Below are 14405 nucleotides of genomic sequence, written 5' to 3'. Positions count from 1 at the left end.
AAGTATTTAGATTATATAAAGACCTCTCAAAATTCAACAGTAAAAAAAAGTTGATTCAATTTGAAAGGAGGTAAAAGACATGAACAGACATTTCACCAAAGAGAATGCCAATTAAGCACATTAACAGATGTTCAGCATGATTTGTCATTAGAGAAATGCAAATTAAAACTGTAATGAGATAAATCAATACATACCTATCAAAATGGCTAAAATAAAAATTAGTAGCAGCACTAAATGTTGGTGAGGATGCAGAGAAATTAGGTCACTCATACACTGCTGGTAGAAATGTAAAATGAAGTAACTGAAGGAAATATGACAGTTTCTAAAAAAAATTAATTATGCACTAACATATGACCAAGCAGCAGTACTCCTCGGCATTTATTTATCCCAAAGAAATGAAGTCTTATATTCACACAAAAACCTGTACACAAATGTTTATAGCAACTTAATTCATAAAAGCCAAAACTTGGAAGCAATGTACATATCCTTCAAAGAGTGAATCATTAAACTGTGCATCCATACCATGGAATACTACTCAGCAACAAAAAGGAACAAACTTGATACATACAATAACCTGAATAAATCCCCAGAGAATAATGGAGTTATATACTATATGATTCCATTTATATAACCTTCTTAAAATGACAAAATTATAGAAATGGACAACACATTAGTGGTTGACAAGAATTAGGATAAGAGGGTGGGGCAAGGAGGAAAATGGGTGTGGCTACAAAAGGGCAAGTGTATTACTTCTTACTGATGCATGTGAATCTGCAATTATCTCAAAAAGTTAAAAAAAATATACTCAAACCTTCAGATAAATTATGCCATTAAACTTGAAAACATATTTTTAAAGAGTCCTGGTTTTTCTAAACAAAATAATATCAAGGTTTTAAAAATGCTCTTCAGCTCTATACTAAACATAATTTTTTAAGTGCTATTTATTATTATGGGAATTTTCAATTAGGAATTGATAATACAGTTTAGCAGGAAGGTTTTTTGCACACTTTGTAATATCTCAGGGGTAGGTGCCTCAGAATTTATGCCTTTTACTTTTACGACTAAAATATTGGCTAACATACTAAATTCACTAAATCAGAAAGGGGAAATATGAGGCTTGTTTGTCTGTTTGAATGCTAGCCAAAAGCTAAAGGAAACTGCTATATTATGAATAGCAGAAAGAACTCCGTTTCAGAAACTAACTTTATTTTAGAAATTAATTTCAAGCCTGTTTGAAAACAATTGTCATTCTAATAAGAATTAAAATTCAAACCACTTTGGATGATAAATATTTAAAAGTATTTGGTCTGGAAACTAACTTGGAACAGAGCAAGGAAACTAACGTTATCAAATCCACTATTGGTGGAGTGAAATGGCTGCTTTGCCAAGAGGATTTTGGTCCACCCTGCTAATCGCTGGAAACACAGTCTCATTCTATAACCACCACAACAGTCATATAAACACGACATTAATTCCTGACAGATCTGATTCTTATTTCATCTATCTTTTTTCCTCCGAAAAGATGTCTTTAAAAGATTAAAAAAAAAAAATCCTTTGAGCACCCAATCCCTAAGGCATGAACATGTACAAACAAACCCCTATAAACAAACCTAATCTTCTCTCCTGAATCAAGACTACATGAAATCCAATAGGAAGTCCCATTTCAAGCCCAGTGTCTTTCTTCTCAGTATAATTTACCCATGCATTTGTATTTGAGATCAACTTCCTCTCACTGTCATTACTGGAAAGAAACCACCCTGGTTCCCAAGGTATATACAAAGCCTGCAGGGGGCATCAATGAAGTAGGAACCATCAACCAGCAGGAAAAGTGAATTGCAGAAATCACTATAGTCATGTTTGAGAGGAAAACTAGAACTTCAGTGAACTTTACGGCTTAGTACAGATCTTCCTTGACTTACAGTAGGGTTACATCTCAATAAACCCATCGTAAGCTGAAAACATCATTAAGTTGGAAATTATTTAATACACCCAAGCTTCTGAACATCATAGCTCAGCCGAGCCTTCCTTAAATGCGCTCAGAGGACTTGGATTCACCTACAGTTGGGCAAGATCATCTAACAACACAAAGCCTATTTTATAATAAAGTGTTGAATAGCTCAGGTAATTTATGGAATAGAGTACTAAGAGTGAAAACTAGAATGGTTGTATGGGTACAGGATGGTTGTGAGAGGGTAAGGTTGTTTACCCTTGGGATTGTGTGACTGACTGGGAGCTGCGGCTCGCTGCCACTGCTCAGCATTATGACAGAGTGTTCTTACCGAGACGAGACTCATTCTGCTCGCCACACAACAGGCCAATAAATTGGAAGACAAAGTGTTGGGAATAATGACTTTACTCAGAAAGCCAGCAGACAGAGAAGATAGGGGACTAATGTCCTAGAGAACCATCTTACCCAAGTCAGAATTCAGGCTCCTTTTATACTAAAAAGGGGAGGTGGGTTGATCGTTGCAAACTTCTTGGTGTCAGAATCCTTTGTTCTTGCAGCTGTTAGAGTAGGTCAGGTCATGATGTTCCTGTAAACCTCTAACAAGGCAAATGTTATTCTCTGTTCTGCAACTTTTTATCTCTATGTGAGTGAAAAAATGTTATACCCTTAAAGGTCAAAGCCTTGAGAATGGGCTATCCTCTGTATTTCAGGCTATAGGCAACATTCTGTTACAAAAGGTACAGAACCAGCATGACTGAGCACAGGAAACAGAGCACAGGGTTAGAGCTAAAGGAACAGATCTAATATGGAGTCAGATTTGTTGCTCCCTATTACAGTACCAGACTCCATATCGCTAGGCCAGGAAAAGATCAAAATTCAAAATTTCAAGTGTGGTTTCTACTGAATGTGTATCATTTTTGCACCATCATAAAGTCAAAAAATTTTAAGTCATAAATCAGGAACCATCTGCTGTCATATTAATTTTCTAGGATCGCTATAACAAAGTACCACAAACTGAGTGGCTTAAACAATGGAAATTTATCATCACAGTTCTGGAGGCTGGTAGTCCAAACTCAAAGTATCATCATGGTTGGTACCTTCTTAGGGCTGTGAGGAAGAATCAGTTCCATGCCTCCCTCCTAGTTTCTGGTGGTTTGCTGGCAATCTTTATCATACCTTGGACTGTAGAAATATCACCTTAATCTCTGCCTTCATCCTCACATGGTATTCTCCCTATGTGAGTGTATCCAAATGTCCACTTTTTATAAGGATACCTAGGTTAGGGCCCACCACCCTAAAGACCTCATTTTAACTTGATGACCTCTATAAAAACCCTATCTCCAGACAAGGGCACATTCGGAAGACTTAAACATAGAATTTTGAGGGAACGCAATTCAACTCATGAGAAAAGTATTTGATTTTAAATGACTATGGGAGGGAAAGGTGACTCTCCTTCCCCTCTACTACATCCAAATGACTCCCCTTTCAAAGCTCTATTAGGCCAGTGCTGTGTTGTCCCTTCCTGTTATCAACCCTCTCCAGCTTTGTTCATGTTGAGCTTGTCATTTTTTTCCTTAGTTTGTCCCCATTTCTAACTCTCTATGCCCTAAAACTCATCTTCTTCCTTAGCAATGCCCTTGGTCTCATGGTCAGCCTTTGCACAATAAATGGAAAGCAGTAATATTGCTTTCACCTCTGGTTCACATGCCTTCAATTACCAAATGAAATTAGGTTGGATCTATGCACAAATGAAGCCACAGTCAGCACCACAAAATGACAGTGAGTCAGTAGCAATCCTCCTTCACAAGAAAGCTCTCAAATAAACAGAGGGTCTCCTGACCTCAAGGAATCCCCACACTTTCCACCTACACATAAGATACAAACCAATGTTACAGGAAAAAAATTATTAGAGAAAACAGTCACATAATTATTGGAGAAAATAATCAGTACCAAAAGTGACTATAAAGTAGTTTTGCATGAGGAAAAACATATTATTTTAATCTATAAAAATGTTGTATTTTATCCTGGAGTCCAGTAGAAAAATCCTGTTTTGATATTCTAAAAAAATTATTAACCGAAAAGAAATATTTTAATATATTTACTAAATTTATTTAGTGCATCAGTGAATAATACAATGCAGTTATAGGGTGAGAAATTTGAAAACCCATTATGAAACCACCAGGCACTACACAAAGTGCTATTATAATCTTTGTGGAGGACTTAGCCATTTGTCAAGAGCTTTCCACAAACATCAAGCCATTTAATCCTCACAAAAAACCCTGTAAGTAGACTTTGATTATTATTAATTTCTTATTTAAACTAGAGATGAGAAAATTAAAGTTCAGAAATTAAGTCACATCACCAGTGGAAGAACTGAAAATCAAACTCGTCTTACAATTCTAGCTAGTACTCTCTTTCAAATTTATAAGCTAACACAAAACAAATCCATCACTCTTTACATAACAACGTTGACATACCTAAAGATACCACAGATTCCTGTTGTTTTCTCTTCTCCATAGTAAACACCTCCAGATCCTTCAACTTTTCATACAATTTGGTGTTAAGACCCTGGACATACCCAGAACTGAGTATGATAGCCCAGATGGGATAGGACCTGAGCTGAGAAGGGAAAAAACTATAGTCCCTTTTGAGACATATTTTAAATATTGTAGTCTATCATCAGATCAGTTTGGGCTAACCAGAGAATACTGATGATTTATATTAAACTTGCAGTTAATATGTACTCTCAGAAACTCATCTTCCCTCTCCTTTCTCTGCCCCCTCCTAATTCTGCCTTTTATACAGTGGAATTTTGAGACCTACTCACAAGGCTTTAAAGCACATCAAATATCTATACTTGGCAGAGTTATTGAGGTAGCGTCCTTCACAGAGTAGAGGTCAAAAACACAGGTCTATTAGGTAAAGCTGTTTAGCTTTTAATCTAATTTCAGTGTTTTATGCATTTTTTAATTCATTTATGTCTTTTCTATTTACTGGGCATACACTTCTGGATTCAAGTATTACTACTACTACTAAATAAATGTAATTCTGACCTATGCAAATACTTCACATAAATTGTTTAATCTCAGTAGGACCCTGTGAAGCCACTGATTGATAGAGAAACTTGGGTTCCAAGAACTTCAATAAGTTTGCTCAAAGTTACACACCAAGAACACGCTGGAGCTGGGAATCTAACCCAGATATATTGGGCTTCGACCCAGCAGGCTGTGTCTCTGCCATGACCACCTTTTTGTTCTGAATAACTGAAAGCATCATTTTTTGTTCATTTTTCTTAGGACTTTTTAACTGCTAGAATGCTTTTCACATAGTAGACTACAAAATAGTGGGTTGGGTTTTTTTCTTTTCAATTAGGAGTTTTGCATCATTCTGGCTTTTAGCCTAGTACTAGGCTATTATTACAGGTCCATTTTTCAACACATTCTTGATTATGTGACCTTTTTTTCTACCTCTTATATTAGTCACTAATCAAACCTATTCTTTTTCCCTAAAACTGTTCATCGAATTTTAGTCCTTACCTCATTAAGATACCATCATTATCTCAAATGAAGAACTTCACAGTCATTCCTAATTCTGCCTGCCTTCTAACCCCAACACAGAATTTTTCATCAAGACTATAGCTCTTACTTCCTAAATGTCTCTTAAATCCTTGACGCAGGTCCTCGTAGTATTTTTCATATCCTATTGCACTGGCACCTAATTGATCCACCTGCCCCTAGTCTCCCTGGCTGCCTTCCACCACACAACAATGGCACCAGATTTATCTTTCTAACCCCGGGGCTAAATATTTTTTAACTTTTTACAAGCTGACCCCAGTCTGTATTTCCTGCCGTATATAGCTCTACTCCCAGTACCCCCATTCCCACATCTGTGGTGTTAGTGACTCACCCCTATCAAACAGCCCTGTGCTTTCCCAGACTTGCTTTAATGGGTGCCACTTCCCCTGTCTGGAATGAGATGAGATCCTTGTCCTGGCTCCTATCACCTCCACATTCCTTCAGACAGAAATGTGACATTTTTGCTGACAGAAATTTTTTGTACAAAATTCTTATACAAATGTTTATGCTTTGTTGCAATCTTTTTTTTCATTAACTGCCTACGTGAATATGAATTCCTCATAAACAAACATCTCGCTATTTTGCTTACCACCTTAGTACAATGCCAAATACACAGTAAATGTTCAATAAATATTTGCATGAAAAAACAAAGTACTTCCTTTGAAATCTGAGCTGACTAGAAGCCTTACTGTAATATATATTAGTGTATTTAGTTATCTCCACATTTCTTCCTAATTGGTATTTTTTGTTTGTACTGTTAGAATTTCAACTTTGAGATCTCCTGTACTTCTCAGGCTGTCTTCTCTTTTACACTTTCAAAGTCATCTTTATTCTGAATGTTTTAACTCTACACTAAGTCATGACTGACAGACTTTTGTGTGTAAGAATTTAAAAGTCCTGAGAAACTAACTAATAACAATTTCCTAACTCTTTGATGTGGATTATGACTGATACTCATATGACAGGTGAAAATCTGCCCTTTTACTGAGAACTTCAGTTCCCTTCAATCATCTGGCATCCCAAAATTCTCTGCAAGCTCATTTGGTCTGATGTCCGTATCTCAGTAATGCCAAGTCAGCAATGGCACATAGATACACAAGAAAATGTTACCTGCCCATTTTGCAAATGGGTAAATTAGACCCAGAATGACCAAGTAGACTATCTGATATAGTTAAGAAAGTAGATCCTGTACCAAAAAGAAGTTCTAATAAGGACTCTGCTCCCAAAACTGGCTCATTTCCTTCCTTACTTGCTTACATATTTCTTTGTGTTTTATTTCCCTAAGGGCTTTATAGAAATTTCTATCATTTGCAATCTGTTCTTCTTAGTTATATGAATCTATTTTCTCTTCAACCAGCATTTTTCTTTCCTTGGCTTAAAAAAAGAAAATAAAGAACCAGCTTTACTAAAAACATGTTGCAGCTGTCCTATACTTCAGTAAGTACAGATGCTAAAATCAACTTACTTTATTGCATATTGTGTCATTCATCTAATGGTATAATCTAAGAGAATAACCTCTGATCTGAAAATTGTGAGGGCACATCTCCAGACTGGACTAACCGAAATTTGATGTGAATACAAGTCATGGAGTTTTTTGGCTTAGTGTGTCCTTGGAAATCATCCAAGCTAATCCTTTCTTCACTAAAGGCTCAGAAAGGCCAAGTGACTTGTCACAGGTCAGGATTATAAACCAGACCAAGGGCAGAACTCAGTGTTCCTGACTCTTCATCCAGTGCCCTTTCTACCTTTGGCTGTTCCAAGTATGGAGAAGACAATTTGTTATTACCTTGCCTAGAGAGTCTGAAAGCTAAGCAATGGTAATAGGATAATGAAGGTAGTGATTATTTAATTTGTAAAAGAAAAGAAAGCCTTCTGATATGCTTCATACCAGTCATCACTTTGAATGTGGAAAAACACATTGGTGTCTGAACACACTGGTGTCTTCAGCTCTATTATCAGAGAGTAGGATTATTGAGGGTCTACCATGTCCTAGGTACCAGGAATAGTGAAAAATAGTTGCCTGTCTTATAGAGCTTAAAGCCCAGGTGGGAAGATAGATATTATATAAATCATTATAAAACATTAAGTAAAAAAATTACAATATGCAAAGAGATGAATGGGTTGCTGTGGGAAAATGTCACTGAGAGACCCAGCCTGGTCTGGCTTATCAAGGAGGATGTCCCTGAGATACTGATGTTAAACCTGAAATACAGAGGATATGTAAGGGTTCTAATGGGAGTATTCCAACAGAGGGCATAGCATTAGAAAGATCAAGGCTGTAGAGAACACTGAACAGCTGTTCTCTGTTCTCAGAAAACTGAAGATGTACCACATGGCTAAAGCAAATTGAGGGACAGGAGCCAGAATTAGAGACGGAAGTGTAATCAGACCACCCAGAGCTGTGCAGACCATGTTAAGGGCTTAGGACTCCATTTAGGTATTTTAAGCAGGGGGAAATGTGACCAGATATACACTTTTAAAAGATCATTCTCATATCATTAGGAGAATGGGTTGAAAGGGTAGCATGTGGACAGACCAGGTAGGAGGTGAACACATAGGTCGGGTGAGACATACACAAAGCATGTACTCCAGACCTCCCAGCTTAATTTGGCAATACTCCCTATTTCGGTGACACATCTTATGTTTCTTCTCTGTCTTTGTCTTTTTAAATGAAAGGCAACCCAGTGAGTCAACACTGCTCTTAATAAACACAATTTTTTTAAAAAACAGATAGCAACCACCTAATGGATGTTTAAAAACAATTCATTTTCTGTATCATTGAAGGAAGCTTTTTTTGTTGCATTAGGTCTGTAATTTTAATTGTATTTGGGCTAATTATAAACATTATCATTGTAAAGAACTTTGATTTAGACAATATATTTTCAGTGCAAATAATATGGATCAGTCATCAACTCAACTATGGAAGTAATGGTTGAGTGCCATCCATTACATTTGTTTTGATTGTGCTTTATGTTAATTTTTAACCTATAGTTCTGGTGTAAGTCAGATAATATAAATGGATGGGATACATAGCATAATGCATTGACTTCATGACAGGATCCAAAAATATTCTGTCAAATCATTTTGATGATTGCTGCAATTATCAAATATTATAAACAACAATGTGCTTTTAGAAATTTTTACCTGAAGTAATTTTAGGTTTTCAGAAAGAATTGTATTCATGTAAATAAGTTATCTTATTTTCTAAAGGAAACCAATGGACAGTTTATATCACCTGGTATAAGACCTAACATAACATAGATGAGTGCTACCATTTATTATTCTCTTTTTGACAACCTGAATTACCTTTTGGATATTACTCTGAATGATAAATCAAGTGATTTAAAAGTGGAGCTCAAAATTGGAAAATTGAACTTGTAAGTGCTTTTATCTTAAGTAGATGACATGTTCATGCACCTTGAATAGTAAGTGCTCTAGCTTTGAGCTAACTTTATGACAACAGGATCTTCAGTGAGTGACTTTAGACTCATACAATATGCAAGTCCCGGGAGTCAGGGTTAAGTATGAACTGTTATTCATCGTGAGGGCTCAACTCAGCATAGATGTAAACTGTTTTACTCTATAGTTCTTTCCGACAAATAGTATAATACATTAACCATCACTGAATAATTACAAGTTTTCTTTGGAGAAAGACTAGTAATTTATTTTTAAGAACTATTGTATACCATTATTTTATCTTTTTTTTCAAATTTTCCTTTTGATTTTAAAGAAAAATGGCTCTTGCTAAGAAAATGTGGAATATGAATTTTTCTCCCAAGTTGGCCAGAGGCAAACCCACGCTAGAATCTCTGGTTTTGAGGGGGGTAGAGTTTATTAGTTTTCATTCTTCTTTTGGATAATGGGATAATTTTTCACCATTTATTTCCTTTTGAAATCCCTGGTTTTACTGACCATTAAAGACAGAGGTTGACAATAATCCCATCCCCATAACCAATATGTAGGACGGACAGCAAAGCATATCCCTGCAAATCTGCTTCGTGTCTCTAAGACAGGGGACCCTGAGATGCAGGTCCATGTACCGTTTACTTTTAAATACCCCACCATTTTCCTAAATACACAAAACCCAGGAAAACAATCACAAATCTAACTGTATCTGTTTATTTCTTCTAGGTTGGACGAATTGAAGACTTTCTTTACCAAGTAGAGGATAGTTTCTTAAAAACTAAAAAACTGAGAACTGCTCGAAGGCAAAAAACAAAAATGAAGCGGCTTCAAACTGTGCAGCAAAGCTAGTCACTGGGGAGCAGGGAGTACCACCAAGACATCTCAGAGAAAGGGGCAATGGCATCCCGCCAGCCTATGATACCCCAGCCACCAAGGACTATCGCCAGAAGAACAAGGTGGTGCTCCCCTTGGCTCATGTTCAGCTAAGACGTTCTGTACTTCGTTAATCTTGACTGGCAGCAATAAATGTTCTCAGCAAGTTGGACCTGACTCTCTTTCAGATTCATCTCACTTAGTTAAATAGCTTATAAAATAACCATTGCTGCCTCTTTCACCTGTCTTGTTCTTTCAACACTGACTGAAGTATACCAGGTCTACCCAAGTACACACAGTATATGTGCATATTCACGTGCATTCGTAAGGATTAATCACATACCATATACAGATACAGATAATCTAAATGCAGATTTTAAAAATTATAAAACTAATAATACACTCTCTCAGTCCTTACAGAGAGCCAGCTGTATATGGTATGGCTGATATTATCAGTTATTAAAATCTCTATTCTTTCCTCTGGGTCCTTCATATTCCCTCCCTTTAAAATACTCAACATAAAGGCATATACCTGATAAGGTAATGAGTCGTAGCCATTACTCAAGACCTCAGTTAACACCAACAAGAGGGTTTGAAAATAGGGTAAGTACATGGAACTCAGATACAGAGTAAAACAGACAAGAAAATATAATTTTTAAAAATAATGGAAAAAATGAATAAGATTTCAGACTACATTAAAAGGAAAAAAAGGAATAAAATACGTAGTGCTGAATTTTTCATTATACAGTGAGATTATAAAGGAATCAATAATTTAGCCTTAAGTGTATGTTAGATTTGTATAGTCATAATTATGCAAGATATAAAAATTTTAAAGTTTTGAAATAAATTAGGACTTTAGTTTCACTGGGTACCATTTGCTTAATTCTTATCTTTATCAAAAAGTGTCCTCTTTTCTACCCACTCCACCCAGAGAACACCATCACTGCCACCACGTTGTTTCAGGTTAGTTGTTAGTATAATTGTAATCAGTTAAAGACAGTGGCATTTAAGAAATTCCTTTTTGTTTCTAAACTCACACCGGTACAGCATCTAAATTCTGTTCTCATAAGTACTGGAAGATAATTTCTTTCTATGGGCACTTGAGTCTGTAGCCAAATGTAGAAGTCTAAGACAAACCGCTCAGCCTCCCATCCTGTCACTTACACTGTTACCCCTCTGACCATTGTTGAGGAATTTCTTATTATTTAAAAAAAAAAAAAACTTAACATCTCTAGAAAAACAAAGCTTGTTGAGCTTTGAATTTGAACTTTAGAGTTAACATTTTATTTTCCAAAAGGATTTCTATGTTTTGTAACAGGTTTTATTTTTTTTTAATTGGGTTGGAGTATTAACATGCCTGTTTTCTGAAAGGCCTGTTGATATTCAATAGCTGTTCAATTACTCTATCTTTTTTCTTTGAAAATTAAAGTTCTCTCATTCCACAGAGCTGAAAGATTCTATTTGAAAATAAAAATAATATTGTTACAATGACTAGGTTATAGGTTCACTGTTTGATCACTTCCCCCAAATCCAATACTAAATATCCATTGGTTGTTTTTGGCTAGGGCTTGGGTGAGGAAAGGAAGGCAGTTCTAGTTGGTCTTAGGAAGGAGATATAAAATGGAAATCCAAAACATTCAAATGAAACTTCTTTTCAGAAAAAACTTAATCAACATTCATAGCTCTTTAATGAGGTATCAAATCTTTAGAAACCTTAATAGGTATAACAGCAATGTCCCTAGGAATGAATTTTGCTCATGGTTTCAACATTAGTGTCAAGAACCTTGCATAGCAACAGTGCAGCATAATTTACTGCATCTGGCCTCCTTTGTTTTTGTCTGCAGAGGAAAAATTTGTAAAGCAATATGGTATCAGTGTAAAAAAAAATTAGTAACAGAAAAAGCAAAGTTTACAAGGTGCTTTCAAATTGCTTATTTTATTTCAACTTTACAAGATTTTAATCATGTATGCATTTTCTCCTTTTACAACTGAGAAAACCAACACCCAAAGAGATTAATGCCTTGCTTGACTCCAAAGACTTGTTCTGTCCTATACTTGCTATTTGAAATGTGGTCCATGGACCAGCAGTACCAAGGAATTCATGAGAAAGGCAGAAATTTAAACTCCTCCCCAAATCTACTCAATAAAATCTGCATTTTCAACAAGATCCCTGGATAATTTATACATTGCAACTAAAATCTGAGAATTGCTCTTTTACCATATTGGAAAATATTTCATGTCAGCTTAAACTTAACATGACACAGGGCCTCTTACATAGCTACTCTTAGATTTTGGTCCAAAAATATTTCCTAATATTATCATTTCTTCAAAGGTTTATGCACCAAAAGAACCAATAATTAAAAGTTCAGTAATAATAGGATATGTGCTCTTTCTCTGCCATTTCCTTCTAAGATATATGAGATTTTATTCTGTAACATCTCAAGAACATGAAGTGAAACAAAAGAAGGACATATTGGCGAAAAAGAAGTAATATACACTTGATGATCAGACTGATTTAAATACTGCTTATTGTATAGCTAGTCCATGCCCTAAATGCTTCAATAATCTTGGTTTCCTTTGTCTTCCTCTATCATTTCTCCCACGTTCCTCCATCATTTGCTGATGCACCTGGGTGGGGAGCAGAGCTCTGCTGATCTCTAGAGCAAGGGACAACTTATCTTTCAAAATATCTAAACAGATTCTTCCCAACTTGTCTACATTAGGGCGATCAGTTCTGTCCATAAAATGTATTTAGGGGGACTGCCACTGGGTATACTTCTGTAAGAAATAGTTCAGGTTCAGAAGCCCCACCCTCAAAGGAAGAATCTCAAAGGAGGCCACCTATGATCACATGAGAATCATATGTATTCTGGTCCACATCTTCCTTTAATGCCAGGCACTTGGCCATTCTCAATCATTCCTTGATTATCCTTCAAGGCCCTTCTGGTCTTGTTTGTTTGTATGTGCAGGGGTTCAGAATATGTTGTCCTAAAATATGCTTCACTGGCATATTTATTATTTGAATTAAAGGTACTTGAGAAACAGCCAGTGCAAAAAGAACATTCTGAACTTCCTTTGTCCCCCAGAAAGCAGGAAATAAATCTCCCGTATGAAAGGGACCCTCCCTGTACCAGGAGGTAAAAGACATCCTTATCACCAGACACAGGGAAACCAGAAATCAGGGCCGACAAGGCTGTATTAAACAAACCGTGTTACTTCTTCACTGTTTACCAACGCCAGCCCAAACCCCTCTGCCTTGTCAATTCTAAACAAATGTATTGTTTCTTTGTATTTCCTGCTTTGGTCGCTTCTTTGAGTCTCACATCCTTGCAGGGCTCCTGCACATGCGTACATAAATTAAATTTGTTTTTCTCCTGATCTGAGCCTTGGTCTTGACCCGAGAAGGGTAGATGGAAAATTATTATTCCTCCCCTACAGATGTTTTTCTCAACTTTTCAGTTTCAAACTTTTCAAACCTCTGGAAAAGTGGCAAGAACAGTACAATACAACATATATACCCTTCCCATAGATTTCCCCAATTATTAACATTTTGCCTCATTTGCTTTCTCTCTGTTCCTTGTCTTTCTCTCATCAAGTAAAATACATTCCATAGAAAAACTAAACTGTTTCTTTTAATAGAATCACTTTATCATGAATACACTATGCTAATCCCCCATATGCGAAGTCTACATTTGTTCTTCGCATCAAATTAGCCAAGTGAGCACAGCTACTTACAAACTGCTGGGGGAAGAGGCTAATGTTCAGCACACACCACCCTGTCCCTGTCCTCTTCCTCACTGCCAACCTTTCTGTAGCATTGCTTTGATGGTGACAACAGACTTCAGCAGGGACAGGATTCTTCAAGAAGGAAAAGTAAGTAACAGAGGCTGTTTGTTACTTGCTGGCCAGGTACAGCCTCAGAACTGGTATATTATACTTTTTTGTATCTTCAAGCATGGCAAATCTTTATTCTTTAAGAACAGATGTTGCAATTTTTGAAAACAGTCAAATGTTACTCAGAACCCAAATTAGTCAGTAGAGTAGATGGTCAACTGAATAATGTTACTCTGTGTCCAAGACCAGGTACATCTCTGAAGTAATGGCACCCACAAAGGTAACTGCATTGGAATAAGAACAGCTTTCCAAGATGACTCCTCTCAACAGAACCACGTGTACCTTGATCGCCACATGCTAGTATGTTTGTTTCTATAAGCTTCTGATGTAACAGAAAATTAGATAAATGAAACCACCTATCTAGAAAGCAACTTGTATATCATGAGCCCTAAAGATGTCTATACCCTTTGCCCCAGTAATTCTACTTTTAGGAAACTATACTAAAGGAATAATCAAATATGTGTTACAAGATAAAAGTTCAAAAGTATTTATCACAGGGTTATTTTAAATATAAAAACAAAATGAACTCAGAGTTTTCCAACATAGGTAATAGACTAAGTGATTTATGCTAGTTTATCCATTGCTTAACCTAATAACAGATAAAAATTTTATAATGTTAAAAGAAAAAAGTAAGATGTAAAACTAAATAAGCACAATTATAACTAGGTTATAAAATATATATGCATATAAAGACTGGAAGGAAATACAAT

General features: G+C 36.1%; 1 protein-coding gene across 1 annotated transcript in view; it reads left to right on the top strand.

Annotated features, from left to right (window-relative positions):
- SPATA16 (spermatogenesis associated 16) overlaps positions 1-9889 on the top strand; it is a 181081-nt gene extending 171192 nt beyond the window's left edge. Inside the window, exon 10 of the mRNA XM_010976277.2 lies at positions 9655-9889. Within this exon, the coding sequence (XP_010974579.2) occupies positions 9655-9777 (123 nt within the window). The 3' untranslated portion in view covers positions 9778-9889. The remainder of the gene's footprint in view (positions 1-9654) is intronic.
- Positions 9890-14405: the final 4516 nt, after the last annotated feature.

Source organism: Camelus dromedarius, chromosome 2 (genome assembly GCF_036321535.1).
Source record: "Camelus dromedarius isolate mCamDro1 chromosome 2, mCamDro1.pat, whole genome shotgun sequence".
NCBI classification, from domain to species: Eukaryota; Metazoa; Chordata; class Mammalia; order Artiodactyla; family Camelidae; genus Camelus; species Camelus dromedarius.
The sequence above is the reverse complement of the archived record's forward strand: the minus strand, read 5'-3'. Positions and strand labels throughout refer to the sequence as shown.